The following is a 22,874-nucleotide window of genomic DNA, read 5'->3' as shown; positions in this document are numbered from 1 at the left end:
AGGCAGTCAGTGGGGACCCAGATGAGATGAGACTGGCCCTATGATCATGGTTATACCTGGTGACAAGAATATATGGGTTCATTATATAGCTCTAGTGTTGTGATGCTGAGGTTTCTAAAATTAAACATTTTAATGTTAGAGGGCTCAAGGGATAGAGTGACAGTCTTGAGCAGAACAAAAATTTTTAATGTTGAGGAACTGTCAAATTCAAAGACCAATTATTTCAAACTAGATATTTCAAGCTAGATACAAAAAAGAGGAATCAGTGCTCAGTTTATGATGTCAGCCTAACCAGACATAAGGATGTATATAAAACAGATGGCAGGCAGGTACCACGGATGTTCAGATGCTGAAATCTAAATAGAACATTAGCAACTCAATGCAGCCATGAATAGTGGTATACAGCATGATGGAATTCTGTTTATACTAAAGATATGAAGTCAGTTTAAGATTAGAAAGTTTTCTAATTCAGCACATTAGTGGACTAAAAGAGGAAAATGATATCATTCTGAGATGTAAAAAAGTTTAAATTATCCATTCATAAGGGAGTGGAAAAAATCCTCTTAGCAAAGTTGATATAGAAAAGAAGATCTTTAGTTCGATATTAAAAAGAACCACAGAAAACCTATAGCCAAGGTCAACAAACTATAGCCTGTATACTAAATATGACTCAATCTTTTATAGTTAATTAAGACTTATTTGGTATTGTCCTTTTCTGCTTTCTAGTGGCAGAATAGTTGTGACAGACACTGGGTGTGGTATGAAAAATCTGAAATATTAACCATCTGGCTCTTTTCTTTCTTCTTCCTGCCAGTACTGGGCTAAGCGCTCAGGGCCTCCAGTTCTTGTATGGCTTTTTCATGCAAGGTTGTCTTTTTCACTCTACCACTGGAGCCACACGTCCACTTTCAGCTTTTCTAGTGGTTAACTGGAGACAGAGATTCTCTCAGACTTGTCTGCACTGGCTAGCGTCCAGTCGTGATCCTTAGATCTCAGCCCCCTGAGTAGCTAGGATTACAGGCATGCACCTCTGGTGCCAGCACCATTTTGTTCTTAGTGATAGAGGTCTGTTGATGCCAACCTACTGTGAAATGCTGCCTAAAATCATGTTAGATTACTGATAAAGCATCTTAGAAATATTTGCTTTTAAATGGTAAAAACGTGGTCTTACCTTCCGAACGGTGTTAAAAAATGACTTGGAATTAATTTTAGGATGGGATTGCATTGCAGTTTTAGCTAATTTCAACTGTTTTTCACATCGTGCTAATTCTTTTTTGAGTTTCTCTCTTCGTTGTTGGTCTGCATCTAAGGGGGAAAAATACATCTTTTAAAATATGTTAAAGAAAGATTAAAGTTTTGGTCTTGTTAGATAAGGAATATTTTTCTTGCTAAAAATGTTTATACCATGATAGGTAAATAAAACCAGTAAAATTTTCTGTATTGAGTTAAACATGTACTCTACGGAAATTCTAAATGGATTAACTACAGAGTCTCAGGGAAAGTATAGATACTGGCAGGTATTTATAGAGAAACAGGTGGGAGATGCTCAGCCATGCTGTGTGACTCTGTAACTGAAATGCAGACTTCTCCAAGTGAAGTACTATCAATAGAGGTATATGCTATTAAAATATTGAACTGTACATGACTTAAAAAAATGTCATTTTGCAGCTGGGCACGGTGACATACTCCTGTAGTCCTGGCTACTAGGGAAAGGAGATAGGGTGTTACTTGACTCAGGAATTCAAGACCAGCCTGGGCAATATAATGAGATCATGTCTCAAAAAACAAACATCAAAAAACCTCATAAATAACGACAAATGTAAAATAAAACAAGAAATCCACATTACATTTTAAAAACCCACTTCCATCCTCTTCCCCCTTTCCTTCCTTTTTTTCCTTTGCCTTCCTTTTTTCTTTCTTTGTGACAGAGTCTCTTTATGTAGCCCAGGCTGTCTTCAAAATCAACAATCTTCCTGCCTTAGCCTTCAGTACGCTGGGATTATAGACATATGCCATCACACCCTCAAATCTGAATAATATTTTCAATCATGGCACTAGGCTTCTAGTTCTCTAACTAATACACACTTGAAAATAAAAACAGGAAAGTGGCTTCACACTTAAGTGTGCTTTAAGTATCAACTTGTCACCAGAGATTAACCATTGTATACAAAATAAATAGGGCGAAATGAAAGGTAGCCTAACTCCAGAATTAAACAATTTTACTTCTGGGAATACACTTGAGTACTGAAAAGAAAGGCTTCAAAGATAGATTTGTGTATTCAGGTCTCTAGAGGTATTTCTCACAATAGCTAAGGTTATAAACAACTCAAGTAACCAAGGACTGGTGAACACACACACTATAGTATATGAGCTGCACGGGGTCACTCATGCCTGTAATTCTAGCTTCTTGGGAGGCAGGATGGAGGGAATCACAGTTTGGGGATAGCTCAGGCTTTGAAAAACAACTGGAAACAAATAAAAAGCTTGCAAACTCCATCTCAACCAATGGCTGGTTGCAGTGGCATGTATTTGTCATCCTAGTAACAAAAGGAAGCACAAATATGTGGACTGCTGTTTAGGCCAGTCAAGGGCACAAAGTGAAAATAGCCAGCCCCCAAAGGGGATGGCAGAGTGGCTCAAGTGGTAGTAGACCAGTCTGGCAAGCATGAGGCTTTGAATTCAAACTCCCATACTGTCAAAAACAAAAAAACCAAATGTGATACATGCACACAAAGCGTCTTTTTCAGCCTTACCACAATAAGAGATTATGACATAAAAGAACATGAATGGACTTCTACAACACTATTACATTTGAGTCACAAAGGAAAAAATACTTGAGAGTGAGATTCATTGAGATATAAAGTAGACCTTCGAAGTGACACCGTAGCTCAAGTGGTAGAGTGCTGGCCTTGAGCAAAAGAAGCTTAGGTTCAGCACCCAAGCCCAGGACCAGCAAAAAATAAAAATAAATAAAAAAAAAAGAAAGAAAGAAAAGAAAAGAAAATATACCTTAAGGAACAGGGAACAGTCAAATCCCTACAGAAAGGACAGAGAAGGGTGGCATCCAGGCCTGGTAGAGGAATACTGTTTCATGGATACAAGAGTTGTAGTTTTGCAAGATGAAGAATTTTGGAAACAAAACACTTATGTGTACACTTAAAACAGTTAAGGTAACAAATTTTATGTGATGTATATTTTACCATGTTTTTCTAAAAAGGCAGTGCACCAAAAATTACTTACATTTGATGCTGGTATTTACGCTTATTGGAATTGAACAGTCCACTACAGCTGAAAATGAAAACAAATAGTAAGTATGGAAATCACAAAAAGTTCTAGTGCTTGAATTTTGTTTTGAATTTTACTGTACTTACAGATATGAACAATAAAATATCTTGTTTTTTTTTTTGGCCAGTCCTGGAGCTTGGACTCAGGGCCTGAGCACAGTCCCTGGCTTCTTTTTCCTCAAGGCTAGCACTCTGCCACTTGAGCCATAGTGTCACTTCTGGCCCTTTTCTATATATGTGGTACTGGGGAATTGAACCCAGGACTTCATGTATATGAGGCAAGCAAGCACTCTTGCCACTAGGCCATATTCCCAGCCCAATAAAATATCTTTAATAAAACTACACTGGTTGGAATTAACAGCTCTCTAGATACTGTAGAAGAAAATATCAGAGAACTTAAAATAGTAATATAAACTATTCAAAATGAAACAAGAAACAAAGACTGAAAAAAATAAATGTTTTATCACTGACCTAATACTATACCTTTCTCATGTACATTAGCAAGAATTGGAGTTAAAATAAACTTGATAAAATACAAGAGCAAAGTGGAGGACTTATACTACCTGATTTACACTTACTGTAATGCCATAAAGTGGTAGACATAAAGACAGGCATGTAGATTAACAGGTCCAAAGACTAAGTAAAAAAGAAGACCCACACATATGGCCAATGACTTTCCAAAAGTGTCACAGTAATTGAAGGGGGAAAGGAGCTATGGTACTGGAAAATTTGAATATGATTGGGCAAAGAGTGACACTTCAATCATACAACGAACATAAATGCAAGATTAAAAAGTACAAAATATCTAGAAGGAAATAAGTTTAGAAAACCTTAGTGCCCTAAATTAGGCCAAGAATTCAATAAGGCATTAAAAACACAAGCTATAGGAAAATCATGAAAACTGAATTTGATTTCACTTTTTTTTTTTTTTTTTTGGCTAGTCCTGGCGCTTGACCTCAGGGCCTGAGCACTGTCCCTGGCTTCTTTTTGCTCAAGACTAGCACTCTACCACTGGAGCCACAGCGCCACCTCTGGCCTTTTCTATATATGTGGTGCTGGGGAATTGAACTCAGGGCTTCATGTATATGAGGCAAGCACTCTTGCCATTAGGCCATACTGCCAGCTCCCAGCCCTCACATTTTTAACATTTATTTTGAAAATTTTACTTACTTAAAAATGTAAGCATCAGAATCTGGAACCAACCCAGATGCCCCTCAGTAGATGAATGGATCAGGAAAATGTGGTACATATATACAATAGAATTTTGTGCCTCTATCAGAAAGAATGACATTGTCCCATTTGTAAGGAAATAGAAGGACTTGGAAAAAGTTATACTAAGTGAAGTGAGCCAGACCCAAAGAAACATGGACTCTATGGTCTCCCTTATAGGGAATAATTAGCACAGGTTTAGGCAAGTCACAGAAGAGGATCACAAGAGCCCAACAGCTATACCCTTATGAACACATAAGATGATGCTAAGTGAAATGAACTCCATGTTATGGAAACGATTGTTATATCACAGTTGTAACTACTTTCAACGTGCCATGTGTAACTGTAGCTTCTATTATTGATGATCCTCTTGTATCCCCTTCCTGTGGTTGTACCTGCACTATCTCTGTATCTTATCTGAGTACATTGTAAACCGTGTATACTGGTATTAGAACTAGGAAATTGAAAGGGAATACCAAAATCGAGAGACACAGGGTTAAAAAAAAGACCAACAGGGGGCTGGGGATATGGCCTAGTGGCAAGAGTGCTTGCCTCGTATACATGAGGCCCTGGGTTCAATTCCCCAGCACCACATATACAGAAAACGGCCAGAAGTGGTGCTGTGGCTCAAGTGGCAGAGTGCTAGCCTTGAGCAAAAAGAAGCCAGGGACAGTGCTCAGGCCCTGAGTCCAAGCCCCAGGACTGGCCAAAAAAAAAAAAAAAAGACCAACAACTACAAAAGCAATACTTGCAAAACTGTGTGGTGTAAATGAACTGAACAACAACTGAAAGGGGGAGGGGGGAAGGGGAATGAGGGACGAGGTAACAAACAGTACAAGAAATGTATCCAATGCCTAATGTATGAAACTGTAACCTCCCTGTAATTCAGTTTGATAATAAATACAAAAAAAGTAAGCATCATAAAATATACTAAAAAATTTAAAATTTTAGTTCTTCAAATGAGAAAAATAAGTCATTGGGAAATAGAGGTAGGTTCACTGTCCCAGTCTGGGCTACATAGAAGGACCCTGTCTAAAAAAAAAATTAAAATAAAGTGAAATTAGCAAAAAAACCAAAAACCAAAAAACTAGTGAAATTGAAGTAAGGCCCATAGTTATTAGTATTGTATTAATATCCTGGTTTTAATAGTTATATTATGGGTCTTAAAATTTTTAGGGGGGTTTAGGGAAAGGGTATATAATAATTATACCTTTTATTTTTTAACCTTGTTGTTACTAAAACTTATTCCAGAATATTTTTAAAAGAAAATATGAGGTGTAGCTTAGATGTAGAAAGTTTGTTTCACAGGTATGAGGCCCTGAGTTTGGTCCACAACACTATGAGGAAAAAGAACCAGCCACAGACAGGGGAAAATACTTATAAAACATGTATCAGATGCAAGACCTGCATTTTTAGTATGTAAAGAGCTCATAACTTACCATTACAGAAACAAAACAATCTATTTTAAAAAGTGGACAAAAGATTTAAATAGAAGACCAACGAACCAATAAGGCTGCATCATTAGGCATCAGGGTCTCTGGAAGCTCAAACAATGAAGAGCTACTATGACATGTCCCCTGCCATGGCTAACAAGGACCACCGCCAGCAGGTGTTGGTGGGGATGAGGAAGCAATGGGAATGCAAAGCAGTGCAGGAACTCTGGACGAGTTTGGCCTCCTCTTGTAAGGTTAAATGTACACTTGCCATAATATTACTGCACAGTTCCACTCAAGCAAATATAGAAACAGCTTCACAGGTTATCTGTGGATATTTATAACAGCTTTATTCCCAGCATCCAAAAGTGAGCCAAAACAATCTGGTGTTCACCAGTCGGTGAATTAATAAACAGATGATGTCAGGTTCATTAAATGGGATACTACTTAGTAATAAAAGGAAGACATACTGATAAACACAACAACATGGGTTAGTCTTAAAGGAATAATGCTGCCTGAAAGAAGTGATTGTATTTACATGAAAGTATAGAAGAGGTTAAAACTAGCAACTGTGAAGATTAGTGGCTTCCAGGGATCTGAGGGAGGGGGACTTACTGCAAAAGATAAGAACTGATAAGGACTGATTTTTCTGTAAAGGGTCAGAGGGCAAGCAAAGGCTTTGCAGGGTGCCACAGTCTGTCACAAGCAGTCAGCTCTGCCTGTTAGTTCAAAAGTGGACACAGGTATGTAAAAGAATGAGCATGGCTGTGTCTATGAACTGTTATATCTGAATTTCATATTACTTTCACATGTCACAAACTATTGTTATTTTATCTTTTTTTAACCTTTAAAATATAAACATTGTCCTTAGTTCATATTGTACAAAAACAGGTGGCAGGAGAATCTGGCCTAAATAGAGTCAAATGATTCTAGTTTGAGAGTGTAATTATAGTAATGATTATAAACATACATTTTTCAAAATAGTTAACTGATTATGTACTTATATTTAGATAAAAATGTAAAAAAGAAAAACAGTAGCCAATATCTTCTTTGTGTGACTTTCAAAGTAGATTTGAAAACAAAGAAGTGACTATAAACATTAAATTCAATAGCCAGCTAGGTGTGGTGTTGTACATTGATAATTTTACCACTCAGGAGGCTGAGGCAGGAGAATTGCAAGTTTAAAGCCTACCTGGGCTACAAGGAAAAAAATGTAAATAGAAAGGAAAAAAAAGTGGCATCTAATGACAAAATAATAATTCTAACACACAAAATTAAATAGTGTAGGCATTATAGAGATTTCAAATATAGTAAAAAAACACAAACAAAACCCCCAGTGTTCTGAGTCTGTGCCACAGACACAGTCAATGGTTGGTATCCCACTATACCAGAGACAAATCCTCCTATAAAATAATTTTTGCCAAAGATTTATTTTGGGGAGTCAAAAAGCTGGTGGGGGGAGTGGGGTGTCAAATTGGGCACAGAAAGTTCACATTTACACTTTTACCTTTGGCTGAAAGGATTTTATTATAGTGAACAGCCATGTGATTCTTGACCAGCTGGAGAGTGGTTAGTCTGAGAGAAGAGGAGTCAGTGCAAAAAGCTAAAAATTAAAACATATTTAATCATTATATACTTAAAATGAATACATTAATAATCACAAGATAAGTTACTTCTTACAAAATGTTGTGAAATTAAACCACAGTGATAGTGAAACTCTGCCTCGGTGAGGCTGAGTGCCTGCTAGCTCGAATCTTGCACTGCTAACACTGATGAGCTATGACTACTTGGGTTCAAAGCCTTGCAAGGCCCAAGAGTTTGGGGGAAAAGACTCTAGAAGCAACCTATTATTACCTTAAAATTTCTTTCTTTTTAATATATCTCATTCATAACTAAAGATTTTTTGCTACTTGCTTGATTTTAAAATATTAACATGCTAATCCTCAATCAATCCACAGAAATTAGGAAATTTAACAAATCTTATACCACAAAAACTTATACAAAGATTTCATTCTGAGGGCAAATTTCTAGTTTCTCAACTGGAAACAGTATCTACAAATCTGTTTAGTAGAGTTCTTTTTTTTTTTTTTTTTTTTTTTTTGCCAGTCCTGGGCCTTGGACTCAGGGCCTGAGCACTGTCCCTGGCTTCCTTTTTGCTCAAGGCTAGCACTCTGCCACTTGAGCCACAGTGCCACTTCTGGCCATTTTCTACGTATGTGGTGCTGAGGAATTGAACCCAGGGCTTCATGTATACAAGGCAAGCACTCTTGCCACTAGGCCATATTCCCAGCCCATTAGTAGAGTTCTTTAAATGTAGTAGGGCTATCTTAAAACAAATACCATAAAAATCACATGGCATGAAACTTTTTGACCTTCAAACTGTTGGAAGAAAGCACACATATAAAACTGTGGATAGGGGCTGGGGATATGGCCTAGTGGCAAGAGTGCTTGCCTCGTATACATGAAGCCCTCGGTTCGATTCCCCAGCACCACATATATAAAAATTGGCCAGAAGTGGCGCTGTGGCTCAAGTGGCAGAGTGCTAGCCTTGAGCAAAAGGAAGCCAGGGACAGTGCTCAGGCCCTGAGTCCAAGGCCCAGGACTGGCAAAAACACACACACACACACAAAAAACCTGTGGATATAATTTCTTTGTAGTGCTGGGGATCAAACCCAGGGACTTGCACATACTAGGCAACAGACATATTTGCTTTCAATGTTTTCTGAGAATACATACATATAGGCAAGAGCTAGAACGGCATGTAGCGACAGAAAATTTTGTGATTTTTCAATACTGAGCCTCAGTCTCCCCTCCCAAATCTATAACTCTATCACTTTTTAAATCATTTCTTCTGGGGAAAGTCTTTTTGTTTTTGTTTTTCCTTTTTCAGGACCTCCTCAAGTTTACTCAGCTTGCTCAGCTGGTGCTCTACCATTTGAGTCACACCTCCAGTACATCTATGCATAATATAAGCATAGGCAATAATTGTGAACTTTATTATCATTAAAAGTATTTGTTGAGTGAATACCACTTACCAAGCATTGCTCCAAGCTTTTTAAATGTAAAAACTCTTTATCTAGTCATGATTATAACCATTTATTAGAAACCAAGGCACTAAAATATAAACTACATTGCTGGCTACATTGCTAATAAAGGACACTATGTTTGGCTGTGAACTGTTGCACCCCCATTCTTTTTTTTTTTTTTTTTTGGCCAGTCCTGGGGCTTGGACTCAGGGCCTGAGCACTGTCCCTGGCTTCTTCCTGCTCAAGGCTAGCACTCTGCCACTTGAGCCACAGCGCCGCTTCTGGCCGTTTTCTGTATATGTGGTGCTGGGGAATCGAACCTAGGGCCTCGTGTATCTGAGGCAGGCACTCTTGCCACTAGGCTATATCCCCAGCCCTGCACCCCCATTCTGACAACTACTACATCTACACAAGCTCTGCACATACACTAAAGAAAGCTAGCCAACATTACATACTATTCTTCATCCTACTATCTATCTATACCTTAGTATGTATATATATTTTAAGTCTAGTTTCAGAAATTTTAGGCTTATTTTTCAAAATTTATGATCCTGGTGTGTGCTCTGCCTCTCCATATACACTGTAGTACAAAAAGTGAGTCACTGAAAATGTGCCCTATACTTCTTATTTGGAAAAAATACTGTCAAAGATTATTCATAGAAATAAGGACAAAGGGTTTCCATTATTGTGCCTAAAACCCAGGCTTATAACTTAATACAAAAATTCAAAGATAACATTAAAGTTTTACTTTGGAGGCTTTAAAATATTAATCTATAATAGGACCTAGAAATCCAGTTGGAAAAAGAAGTCTACAACATTCACGTAGGATAAATTCAAGTTCTCTCTTTCTCTGCACAGCTGTTCCTTCCCAGGGCTGTCTTTAACACAATACCTACCATCTTAACAAGGTAGCCCTGCTCTGACAGGGTAGTCTGGTGGTAAAGCAGACTACGGACTACAGACTGCAGTTGGCAGGCAGCAGTCAACATTCAGGACATAGTAATAGTTCAAAATAATGAACTCTTAAATTTCTCTAAACAATTCTTTTGATATTTAATATAATAATGTCAAGTCAAAATACCCATTAAATAAAGTAATTGATTCATTATGTACTATAGTTTGCCAATATAGGAAACAAAACATCTTTTACCAGAGCTAGAAGTTTAAGTACAGTACTTACCATTACTTTTGGTGCTCAAGTGTCCTTTAAATATACATGGTGGACCATATTTGGGAAGGACAGGGGTTCTGACTTTTAAGAAGAAAACAAAAAAATAAGAATTAGGATAATGAAATACAAAACCAATATTAACTATTCCAAAAACAAGAAAATCTGTCTTTAAGTGGTCATCAAAAATTTTTATTCAATCATTTTACTAGCCAGCAATAATATGTTGGATATGAAAATTCGGTGGTAATGAATTGAGGTTTTCTGTTTTAAGAAGTTATTATAAAACATCTCACCTTCAGGGGCTGGGAATGTGGCTTAATGATAGAGTACTTGCCTAGCATGCATGAAGCCCTGGGTTCGATTCCTCAGCACCACATAAACAGAAAAAGCCAGAAGTGGTGTTGTGGCTCAAGTGGTAGAATGCTACTCTTGAGCACAAGAAGTTCAGGGACAGTGCTCAGGTCCTGACTTCAAGCCTCAAGACTGGCAAAAAAACAAAAAAACAAAACTCACCTTCAGACTTCCATTTCACTGGCACTCACGTGTGTGTGTGTGTGTGTGTGTGTGTGTGTGTGTGTGTAGTGGTTTTGTTATTATGTTTTTTTCCTTTCTGTTTGTTGGTCATGGGGCTTGAACTCAGGGCCTAGGTGCTGTTCCTGAGCACTTTTGCTCAAGGCCAGTGAGTCCTCTACCACTTCCGGTTTTCTAGTGGTTAACTTAAGAGTCTCAGAGATTTGTCTGTCTGGGCTGGATTTCAGGCATGAGCCACAAGTGCCCGGGTTTTCTTTTTTTGGTGGAATCTTGCCATCTTGCTGTGTGGCCCGCATTGGTCCTGAATGCCGATTCCTAACTAAGGAATATAGGAATATATAAAAAGAACTCTAGTAATAGATAACCATCTCCTCTAAAAGAAGACTTCAATCTGTCAGACTACATAGGATTCTGGAAAAGTACAAATAGAACTGATCATAAAATAATTTTTCTCCAAAAAGTGATTGAATTTGTAATTACAATTTTCAAAACAGCACAAAGTTGCGAAATTAACATACAAAGCACAAATATTGTGCTATTAAGACCTTTTTGTCTGTGAGTATGGGAGTGGGAGAGCGTGCCAGAGATCAAACGCTGTGCCAAGGAAGAGCCAACTACTCTATCTCTATGCTATATCTCCAACACCAGCGGTAAAATGCCTGCAAGCTTGTTATATAAGATGGGCGCTTAACAACTATAAAGATGCTGAAAGGATACATTCCAAGTCTAGTAGAGATGTGAAAAATGTGGAAGACAAAGAAAGACAAGAACAGTAAAATCCAAATGCAGAATGAGAAAGCGGAAGTGTTGCTGAAGGGGTAGAGTGCCAGTCTTGAGTGAAAAAGCCAAGCAAGAGTGCCAGGCTTGCTGAGCACCCGTGACTCATACCTGTAATACTAGTTACTCAGGAGGCTGGCTGAGATTTGAGGATCATGGTTGAATGCCAGCCCCGGCAGGAATGTCCATGAGATGTTGATCTCCAATTAATTACAAAAAAATTGTCGGACATGGAGCTATGGCTCAGGTGGTAGAGCACTGGCCTTGAGCAGAAAAGTTCAGCACCCAGGCCCTCATCAAGCCCAGGACTAGCACCAAGGAAAAAAAGTATCTGGCTAAGTTCAAGCCTGAGTACAGGCACAAAATCTTAGCCCGGGTGGATGCAGTAGCGCTGAGCCCACTGGGCATAGAAGCCAGTTCTGGTAAGCCATGATGGCTGAATCAGGAATGACCCATGTCCAGCCACTGAGAATTAATCCTGGGATGCTTGCTGGACCGATTAGGGAAGATGCTCTTTGTGTCCAGCTTGCTATGCTCAATGTAGGATCTAAGTAAGTTCGGTAGGCCATCTTGTACTGGGAAAGGTGAACCTGCCTGGGAACAAAGCCTGAACATAAGATAGAAACATTTCTGGTAACTGAGTTCTTGGAGCCAGCTATGTTTGAAGCTCTACCTTCCCTAAACTTTTCTTCTTTTTTTTTTTTTGTTTTTTTGTTGGTGTGAGACCCAGACTCAAATTCAGTACTTGACGCTTTGCTCAATGGCTGGTATTGTACCAGCTGAGCTATAACTCCATCTCTGAACTTAACTATACATAAGCCAAAAAATTCCCATTTTATCTCAACCCCGTTTTAGTTCGATTTCTTCACTGTTAGTCAAAATGTTTATTGCATTCTGTCAGATACTGTTCTAAGATTTATATACTGTGCTCGTAAAGATTCATTTAACCCTTACAGCTCTGTAAGCACTATCATTCTCTTCACTTTATAACTGAGGGTTGATAAAACTCAAAGAAGTTAAACTTGTAACTTGTCAAGATTACATGACTACAGTATGATTCAAGATCTGATCCCAGGTAAATCTGGTTCGTGAGCACTACCTTGGCCAATAAAAATTGCTAGTACTTGAACAACGGAACCATGCTCTATTATTATATGAAACAGATTTAGGTGTCTGAGATCTTAACTGTAATTCCATTTTAATAGAAGCAAATGTTTTACTCAAGGTGAAGAAAAGGAATATAAAGTATAAACAGAGAAGTTAGAAAGAATGAAAGGAAGGCAGAGAGTTAGTGATACTGTCTTGGATGGAACAAATCCTAATGCTCCTTCCTCTTGCATTACATTAGTGTAGTGACTATATCCTGATTGGACTCAGAATGATATAAAATGGCATGGAAAAGTAGTCTCAAACTAAATGCCAGGAAAAAAGAACACCATCCTTCAAATATGCATGGACTAAAAACATGTCCTTGAGACTGACGGTTTTGCCAGGATAGTGAAATCCTTCATTATTTTAATCAATGGTTATATATTGAAGGCATATACAACTCATATTCAAAGCAAGACCTAATTCAAGGAATCCGCTAGCGGCTTGATTTAAAGGCAATTTAAATAGATAACTTTGAACAGGGGGGAGGGTATGTGCTGATTCGATCAAGTTGGTTCCTCTGCTTGGGGGCTCTGGAGGTTTTTTTTTTTTTGTTTTTTTTTTTTGTTTTTGGCCAGTCCTGGGCCTTGGACTCAGGGCCTGAGCACTGTCCCTGGCTTCTTCCCGCTCAAGGCTAGCACTCTGCCACTTGAGCCACAGCGCCGCTTCTGGCCGTTTTCTGTATATGTGGTGCTGGGGAATCGAACCTAGGGCCTCGCGTATCCGAGGCAGGCACTCTTGCCACTAGGCTATATCCCCAGCCCCTGGAGGTTTTGATAAAGGCCGCGCGACCCCAAGTTCTCAAGAGAGGGGGTCCTGGTGTCAGGGCGACAACATCACGGGCAGGAAGCGAACCTGCAGACCTGCAAGCAGGACCTCTGACAGTGCCAGACGCCCTGGCAGCCGCGGGCCCCGAGCATCACTAGAGGCGACACCGGCCCCGTGGCGCGCGCGGGGCCCGGGCCTCGAGCCCCACCGCTCCGACCCGAGGCTGCCTTTTACCTCTCCGGCTGCCGTCCATGTTTAGTCCTCTCGCAGCCATCGTGGGGACACGCTGGGTCCCCTCGGGTCCTTCCCCCGGCCGGGCCCTACCCCCCCTGCAATGGTGGCGTGGAAAGGAGGAGTCGGCAGCGGCCCGGGACACCGATGCCCGTCCGGTTGCTAAGGGCGGGTTCCTCGGCGTGGAATTGTGACGTCACGACGCAGGCAGGACAGACGTTTCCAGGACCACGCCCCTCGCGGGGGGGGGTTGGGGGCGGGCGCGGGAATCTAGGGTCCGAGCGGAGCTGCTAGTACCGGTGGACACAGCGAGCAGGAAGATGCCCCGGTGCCCGCCGGGAAGATGCCCCGGTGCCCGCTGGGAAGATGGCCGCTGCCAATCCTTCTGTCAGACTCCAAGTCACCAGCACCTGGCTGGCCTTGTACCTGCGGGGAGAAGGCGCGCTTTCATCTGGATCCCAGGGGAAGGAAAAAAAACAACAACCACAAAAAGCCAAATGGACACGTGGAACCTGAGGCTGGGGTGACGCTTAGCCAGTTCCACAATAACTGCATTTCAAAGCCACCTGGGAGCTTTGGGATGCGTGAACAACCTTAGGGATGGAAAAACAACCCAGCCACCTGCGGATGGACGTCTTAATTCTTAACCTCTATGACCAGTTCCAAGTAATTTTGCTTCCTTAGCCGCTCACCTGTCCCCCGTGCTCCTTTTTTTTTTTTTTTTTTTTAAATTTTAAGGCCTCAATCTATTTATTTTTGTGATGGTTGAGCTTTTCGTGGCTTTCTACAATGATCAGAAAAGTTTTTCCTCTCCCCTACTCACCATTACTTTAAATTCCTTTTTAGGATACGAAGCCTTTTTTGTTCTACCATTAGCAAATTTAAAAAAAGAGCTTGCCTATAACAGACTTCCTGTAAGCATTTGTTCAATTGAATTACTGCTGAAGCCTAAAGGGTATACCACACCAAGGGTGGGGAGGGGAGGTAAAACAATAATTAGATTCTGGTGAAAGTGAGGCGAAACTCCTGTTATAAAAATAGATTTGGAAATAACATTTGCTGTGAAGTAGGAAAAGGGCTTCATGATTGGGGAAGTGCGGGAGAAGAAGGATTCTGAAGATGGCGTTGTCTGCTGTTCAATTTTTGCTGAAACCATCCTTATTTCATTATTTCCCTTCAAAGTAGCATTTTTTTTGGTTCCACTTCTTTCACTAATGTGTGTGTAGTAGGACTTATTTTTTTCAATCTTCGCAGCATATTGTAAGTGCAATTTAAATATTATTATTATTTTTTTATTTTTTTGCCAGTCCTGGGGCTTAAACTTAGGGTCTGAGTACTGTCCCTGGCTTCTTTTTGCTTAAGACTAGTACTCTACCACTTGAGCCACAGCACCACTTCTGGCTTTTTCTGTATATGTGGTGATAAGGAATTGAACCCAGGGTTTCATGTATGTGAGGCAAGCACTCTACCTCTAGGGTCATATTCCCAGCCCAATTATTATTATTGCTGCTACTACTATTATTATTATTGATGTGAGACTTGAACTCGAATTCAAGGCCTGTGCATTGTCCCTGAGCTTTTTTTTTTTTTTTTTTTTTTTTCTCAAGGCTAGGGCTCTACCACTTTGAGTCACAGCCCTACTTCTGGTTTTCTGGTGGTTATTATATATTATATGCTATAAGAATCTCCTGGGCTTTACTGGTAGGGCTTGCTTAGAACCTAGATCCTCATATCTCAGCCTCCTGAATAGTTAGGATTATAGGTGTGAGCCACCAGTGCCAGCTTTAATTTTTTTCTTTCCTCTATGTAGGTACATACATACATACATAGGTATGTCCATACATATGTGCATATGTACATGCATGTGTACATGAGGGAAAAATCTTTTTTACTGGCTATTTTCAGGAGATAATCCATGATGATTTTTTTGGGGGGGCCCTGGGGCTTGAACTCATGGCCTGGGCACTCCCCTGGGATTTTTCATTCAAGACTACTGCTCTGTCACTTTGAGCCACAGCACTACTTCTGGTTTTCTGGTGGTTAATTGGAAATAAGAGTCTCATGGACTTTCCTACCTGGCCTGGCTTTCAAACACTATCCAAAATCTCAGCCTCCTGAATAGCTAGGTTTACAGTGTGAGCCACTGGTGCCCAGTAAGAGCCATGATCTTAAGCCTACACATCCATCTTGGTATGCCATGTAAGTTCCCAAGAATATTCTTCCATTGGGGGAACACCACTAGTTGCAATGATCTTGAGAAAAAACATTCCAAATACATTTTCTTGGTATATAAGCATATCTTTCATGTTCAGAAACCATTCCAATGTTATGTCTTTTGCTATTTATGTTTAGAAATTGATAAAACTTTATTTTGGAAGAAACATTGATCTCCCTAATGAATTAACATATGAAAGATTGGGTTTCTCTTTTTGTCTTAGTTGAAAATAAGCTCAAAACTAAGATTTGGGTTTGGTTGTGATATACTTATCAACCACTATAATATTTTTTTTAATTTATCTTTTTCATTCCCTTTCCTGGGAATGTGGCTATTATTATTATTATTTTTATTTGCCAGTCCTGGGGCTTGAGCTCAGGGCCTGGGCACTGCCTCTGCACCACTTGAGCTATAGTACCACTTCTATATTCTTTTACCCTTAATGATTCAATTAGACCTCTTATTGGATATGCTCTAAGCCCTTTAGAATGGGAGTAAAAATAGGATAACATATCTATTACACATGATATAACAGGCACTGCAGAATAAAAAATTGTTTGTATTTTCATATGCAGTATTATATTTAATATGTAACCCATTATTTTGTTATTTTAAATGACATTATTATTCATTTAATGTCTGTGTTTACAGATGGTTCTTGGTTTCATAACTCAGAATATTCCTGGAATTCTTGTTGGTGTCTTTGGACCTGCCTAGAACCACCAATGAAAAGAATCTAACAAATGCAGTAAAAGCAAGAAGCAAAGGATGAAGATTGTTTTTCTTTTCATTGAATTATTATACATTGAGTTTTAAGCCTAACACCCCTGAAAGAAAAAAATGAAGGAAATTTGTGGAATTTTCTAACGATATCTATACGAAGGCAGAGTGAAATGAGTAGAATTAAATAGTATGTGCACGTTGTGTTGATCTCAGACTCAAAACCTTTTAGGTTTTGGTGACTGAAGAATGATTGAGATTTTTGAGCTTGTGACTGTTTCCTAACCATCACCCAATCAAAAATACTGCAGGGGGTGATTTAATTAATAACACAAATGAGAAAATAGAAGATCAGAGCTTATCAGTATTGTATTTTTAAATAATGGCTTACTTTGCTGCTTGTCACTAGAGGGGGCTTTAGGAAAGTTTTGAACTCCATCTCTATGAGAAAATAAAAGCCTTATTCAAGGATGCAAGGTGCAAATGACAGACATTTAAAAAGTGACTCCAAAAGAGTGCTTTTCCAATTATAGTTAATGACATATATTCCAAGTTCTTTTCCAAGCACAGGAAAAAATTGCTTCATTGTCTAAAGGTCCTTAATAGATAAAAACAATGTTTATCATTGTCAACCTATAATTTGATTTTTCTTAATTTTATTGCTAAAGGCAAGAGAGAATATGAATGACTATAATTCTCTGTAAAGCAATTCTCTGTGCCTAATGGGAGAACAGGTAGACCAAAGAAAGAGAGAGATAATAGGTTATACTGACCCCAAATGACTGTTCTGAGTTCTCATAGGAAATAGAATTCTGAATTCTGAACACAAATAGAATCTTGTCCTTAGCCATTCTCAGAAGTATACAACCACATAGAGTTTTCATTTCATTCTAATGTGCTTAATTCTATGCTAGCTTTTTCCTACACTGGAAAAGACCACAAAATTGTGATTCTGTATGTAGTTTAATCGGCTTTTTTTTTGTTACCAATAAAAGACTCATATTGAGACTCTTTGGCTAAAACGCCCGAGAGCACAGATATTTAGACCACTGATAATTACCACAGTGTCCGTCTCTGTTTCTTCCTAGCTGTGTCGCTTAAATCTTTTCATCCAATTAAAAGAACAAGTCTCTCTGTGCAGCACTTAATCCTTCAGTGGTTACTAGGTAACCTGTCCCCACAGCTCATTTTATTCGTCCACTGCTAATCAATTGCCACAGTACAGTCGGGAGCATGCTCAGCCTGAAAGTTTAATAATCTCCACTGAATGCACTCCACTTACCAATGGTTTCCCCATTCTAAACAAAGCAAAACAACTCCACAAAGTTGTTCATCTATCCTATTTCACTTTAAGTTCAGACTTTCAGCAGTTTCTTTAGGAAATTTGAAGAAGTATAAACTTAGAAAATGGAGATGAAGCGTTTTTTGGGTTTAATTTTATTAAAATTTTTTTTCTTTCTTTCTTTTTTTTTTTTTTTTTGCCAGTCCTGGGCTTGGACTCAGGGCCTGGGCACTATCCCTGAGCTTCTTTTGTTCAAGGCTAGCACTCTACCACTTGAGCCACAGTGCCACTTCCAGCTTTTTCTGTTTATATAGTACTGAAGAATCAAACCTAGGGCTTCCTGCATGCTAGGCAAGCACTTTACCACTAAGCTACATTCCCAGCCCTGTTTGTTTTTAATGGTTACTGAGGTTCAAATGCCAATCCTTACTCTTGCTTGGCAGGTGCTCTTCCACTTGAGGTACACCTGCAATCCTTTTCCTTTTGTTATTTTCCAAATAGGGTCTTGCTTTATTCCCAGGGTAGCCTACATTCTTATATTCTGGTCCTGTATGCCTATATGAACTCAGTGTCTCGCATTTTCACTTGTTCAAGGCTGTCATTATACATCCAGCTTTTTTTTTTTTTTTTTTTTTTACTGGTTAGTTGAAGATAGAATCTCATATTTTTTCTTCCCAAGCTGGCTTCAACTGAAAATCCTCCATGTCTCAGCCTCCTAAGGATTACAAATGAGCACTAAATAAGGAATCTGAGTGCCAAGTTATGGGCAAGTTACTTTTTTTTTCTTTCAAATTTTTATTATCAAACATGTACAGAGAGGTTACAGTTTCATAAGTTAGGCATTGGATACATTTCTTGTACTATTTGTTACCTTGTCCCTCATACTCCCCTCCCTCCTCCCCCTTTCCCTCCCCCCCCCAGGTGTTCAGTTACTTTTCTAATAAAAATAAGGGTTTTGGCTTGGTGATCACTGATATCCACTTAGCCAGGTAATTTTCACTGATGATGCTAGGCATATCCAAAGATGAATTCCAAGATTCTTCTGAGTTATCAACTTAATTCTGACAGCCTCACTGAGTAATTAAATTAGGAAAAATTGGAGCATCATTTATTCTTTGTCTATTTTATGTAAATCCCCAATCTCTATTTCTTAAATGGAACAATAGAAAGCTTTCTGTACCCAGATTACCACCAAAATTTATATCCAGATTGTATCCACAGAAAGGAAAAAAAAACCTCTATAACTTATTTTTTTCCCCTCTAAATGTGCCTATGGGTAGAAACGATATTTAATGTTATATAATTAGAAGCTGCTTTTATAGCACATTTTATAATGCTAGACAACTTAGATTTTGTTGCTTTTACTGCATTTGCTAGATAATTTTTATTTATGGTAGGCTAAAGATAAGTATACCAGGTATCTTCTGAATAATCTCTGGAATAGAGAATTATCCCTCAGCAGGTCGAATCATATCTCTCTTTAAAGAACATTGGAATAGGACAACAGGAATGACTTCCTGAAGACAAAAAACTGCCATGTGTTATTTCAGCTAATATTAGTGTGCAAGGTGCAGGACTTGTTGATTCATAGTTTTCCCTCAGAGCCTGCAGAACAGGACAATATTTTCCCCAGGTTGGAATCACTGGAGGCTGAATGTCTACGGATATATTGGAAAGTGTCAGGTAACACAGAGTAGCCACTGAGTGTGCTTTGGAATCAGCCTGATTCTTCTGTTTGCCAGCTATGTGCCCTTGACCATTTCTTCATGTGTACTGTAGTATTATGATGACATCTATTTCTTGTGATTGTTAGATTGTTAGATTGTGATGAGAGGTAGTACATAGGAATAGTTTTCAATCACAGTGCTTAGCTATCATACTCAGGACTACTCTGGAAGCTGACCCAGACAGAGAAAGGGATTCAAGTGTGCTGGTTTATGTAAGAGGTGATCTCTAAATTTCAATAGGGAGACAGAAGTGAGATACAGAAGGCAAGGAAGCCAAACAAGGAGTGCTATCAAGCAAATTTCCACTGAGGGAAACTGGAGTTCAATCCAGGGAACTTCAGGATAAACAGAACATAATCAGTTTTCTTACTCGGGCTGGGGGAGCTGGGATATTTTACCTATCTCCCAATAGTTCTTATCTAAAAGATACTAGAGGCCTTAGTTGGCTAATTTCCTGGTCTTCCTACCTGCTTCATTGGCAGTGGGATTCCATATTCAGATAAAGCTCTAGCAGGCACTCAGCCACAGTGGTGGCGGCTGGGATTGGTATGGAGGAAGTGGCAAGGGCTGAGGACACACAGGCTGAACATTGATAGTACCTGTTGCCTTGGCAACAGGGTCTAATCAGCATACATTTACTCTTCATATTTTCAAATACTATTATAAAGAGGCTTTTAGATTCCTTTAAAATTGAAAATGCCTGACACAGAAAAGATATTTGTTGTGAGCACCTGCTGTTTTGGTCTAGGTAGCATCCTCTCTCCTTTCTGTAGGACATTTAAGTCCTTTAGATATGTCTCAATCTTCTCTCATTCCATGTCCTATCTTTTCTTCTGTCTGTCCTGGGAGAACAGTCCCAGATAGATGGCTATAGGGATTGAATCAGAAGGATTCTAGGGCCCTACGAGCATCTCGTTCTATCAACTCCTCAGTATCCTTTTTGAGACTTAGCAGCTAGAGCTATTGATGTTGATTTCTTTCCTCTTCTGCTTGTGCTGTAAGCTAAGAGGTGTAAGTTTTTGGTGACTTACAGCTATTTTGCTTGCTATCTGTAGAATGGAGGAAGAAGGGGCCTGAAAACATTTTATCCTTCAAGTACAACTCTGCTTGAAGTGAGCTATCCCTCTTGGCCAATACCAGTTACATAAGTCAATAAACAATGAAGTACTCTCACTAGCAACAATTCTGGTTGCATATTATATATATGCATAATATATATGTCATATGTCATGATATGAGATTCTATGATATCTTTTAACAGTTCACCTTCCATACAAGTCAGTGTATAGTAGGGACACTTGCATATCCATGTTCATTGCTGCAGTATTCACCATAGCCAAGTTACGGAACCAGCCCAGATGCCCTACAATGGACAAATGGATCAAGAAATATATTATTTATATGTGCATATAAAATTCATATATATATGCCCTACAATGGACAAGTGGATCAGGAAATAGTTACATGATTTATATATTTATATTACATATGTGTATAAAATTTCATATATCTATGAATTTTATTCATCCATTAGGAAAATGTAATTTTTTTTCAGGGAAACAAATGGTCCTAGAAAAATTATGTGAAGTAAGCCAGGTTCAGAGTGACAAAGGATACATGTTTTCTCTTATAAAATGTAAGCATATATGAAAACACATACAGGGCCATATGCATGTATACACAATCCAATTGACAGTATGGTATGCAGATTGTAAGGTATGATTCCTTTGTACAGCTAACCGACAGTTTAGTTAGATTAATACCAGGAAGCTGAAGCGTGTCTTGTCTGAGGAGGGTGAGCCTTAAGGAGAATGGGGTAGACAAATGGACAGAGAAAGGGTGGGCAAATAAATTCATAATATAAAATGCACATATGTGCAAATGGAACTATGTAATGAGGTGATGGGTGGGGTTGGAATAGATGGAGGGGAGAATGATGGAAGGGGTGATAAAGATCAATATGTATGATACTCCTGGATTAACAGGTTGGATTGAAACCTCTCCTAATGTAAATACCCGAGTAGTTGTAAAAGTTTGTTTAACCAGATGTTGGAGGGAGGCAGTATGTGTTGGCCACTTTGTTAGATTTCAGAACATTGTTCCTCCTATTTGAATTTTTTGTATTTCGTACACTATTTCTGAAGTGATAATATCAAATAATTTCAAATTTCCCTGTGACAAAGTTATTTCTTTCCATTCTGATTATATGAAGGAGAAAAATCTCTGTTTGGTGCTAGTATTACCTTTAGCACTTCTCACTTTAGCTAATCTCTGTTGCTAACAAAGATCCAAGTTTAGACTCTGCAGTGTCCTGATGGAATTTCAGAGAATCACTGTAGTCTTCGTTTTGTTTATTTATGACAATTACTATGATTGTTCCATTTATGAGTGAATCATGCCTTTCTAAAAATATGGTTACTATGAGCATCTGGGGGCATAGCTGAGAGATAGAGTATGTATTTAACATGCATGAGGCCTGAGGTTCAATCCTTAGAAACAAGAACAAAAAGAAGTCAGTTTGAGAAATGAGCACACTTGAAGGAAAACCATAAGTAATAAAAGGGTTGGAATGACAGTATGGAAAAAGTCATAGAAGTGGTATTGAAAATATTCGAGTTTGGAAATCATTTGTTTAATTTAATAGTCTCTGTGTTTCCTTAGGGAAAGGAAAGGAACTGTCAAAGATCCATTTAGATTTGTGTGGTCCTATTTTCTGATGTGACTTTGTTAAAGGATAAACTTGGTTTATTGAAGGGTGAGTCTCAATTCATTTGAGGACAGAACACAGAATCCATCCATTTTTTTCCCTGATGACTTTCATTTCTAATAAAGTTCTCCTGCCCATGGGGTAGCAGGGGCTCTTGATAATTCATCTTGATTATGTAGGTGTTTTTTTTTTTAATTTTTCAGATTTTAGGATTCAGTCCTCCAACCACTTTTTCTTCTTCTTTTTTTTTAAGTATTTCTTAAATTTAAGTAGTTGTAAAAAGGCAAGGGGGAGGTTTCAATTCAATACATCAGTTCATAAGCACAATGTGTCTTGATCAATGTCACCCCTTCTGTCATTGTCCTCCCACACCTTTTTTTTTTTTTTTTTGCCAGTCCTGGGGCATGGACTCAGGGCCACTTCTGGCTTTTTCTGTTTATGGGGTGCTGAGGAATCGAACCCAGGGCTACGTGCATGCAAGGCAAGCACTCTACCACCAAGCCACATTCCCAGCCCCACCTTTTGTTTTTAATTGAAGAATTTCAACCCTTTGTGGGAATCCATGGCTCTTTTCTTTCCCTGTTCCAGCACTAGCCAGTCTAGAGGGCTAGTGCTGAGGTGGAAAAGAAAGAGGAATAAGATTT

The 22,874-nt window shown here is 38.9% G+C and overlaps 1 protein-coding gene across 3 annotated transcripts in view; it reads right to left on the bottom strand.

The window, feature by feature from the left end:
• Positions 1 to 13,746, bottom strand: part of Spata7 (spermatogenesis associated 7) — a 28,589-nt gene extending 14,843 nt beyond the window's left edge. The window contains exons 1-5 of one of the 3 annotated variants that reach the window (XM_048362349.1): positions 13,583 to 13,746; positions 10,133 to 10,204; positions 7,434 to 7,529; positions 3,241 to 3,288; positions 1,172 to 1,305 (exon numbers count right to left, since the gene is read on the bottom strand). In XM_048362349.1, the coding sequence (XP_048218306.1) occupies positions 1,172 to 1,305; positions 3,241 to 3,288; positions 7,434 to 7,529; positions 10,133 to 10,204; positions 13,583 to 13,622 (390 nt within the window). In that variant the 5' untranslated portion in view covers positions 13,623 to 13,746. The remainder of the gene's footprint in view (positions 1 to 1,171; positions 1,306 to 3,240; positions 3,289 to 7,433; positions 7,530 to 10,132; positions 10,205 to 13,582) is intronic. The other 2 variants (XM_048362351.1, XM_048362350.1) reach the window with 2 other exon arrangements.
• Positions 13,747 to 22,874: the final 9,128 nt, after the last annotated feature.

Source organism: Perognathus longimembris, chromosome 14 (assembly GCF_023159225.1).
Source record: "Perognathus longimembris pacificus isolate PPM17 chromosome 14, ASM2315922v1, whole genome shotgun sequence".
Classification (NCBI taxonomy): Eukaryota; Metazoa; Chordata; class Mammalia; order Rodentia; family Heteromyidae; genus Perognathus; species Perognathus longimembris.
Note: the sequence above shows the minus strand (reverse complement) of the source record. Positions and strands in the feature narration are given on the sequence as shown.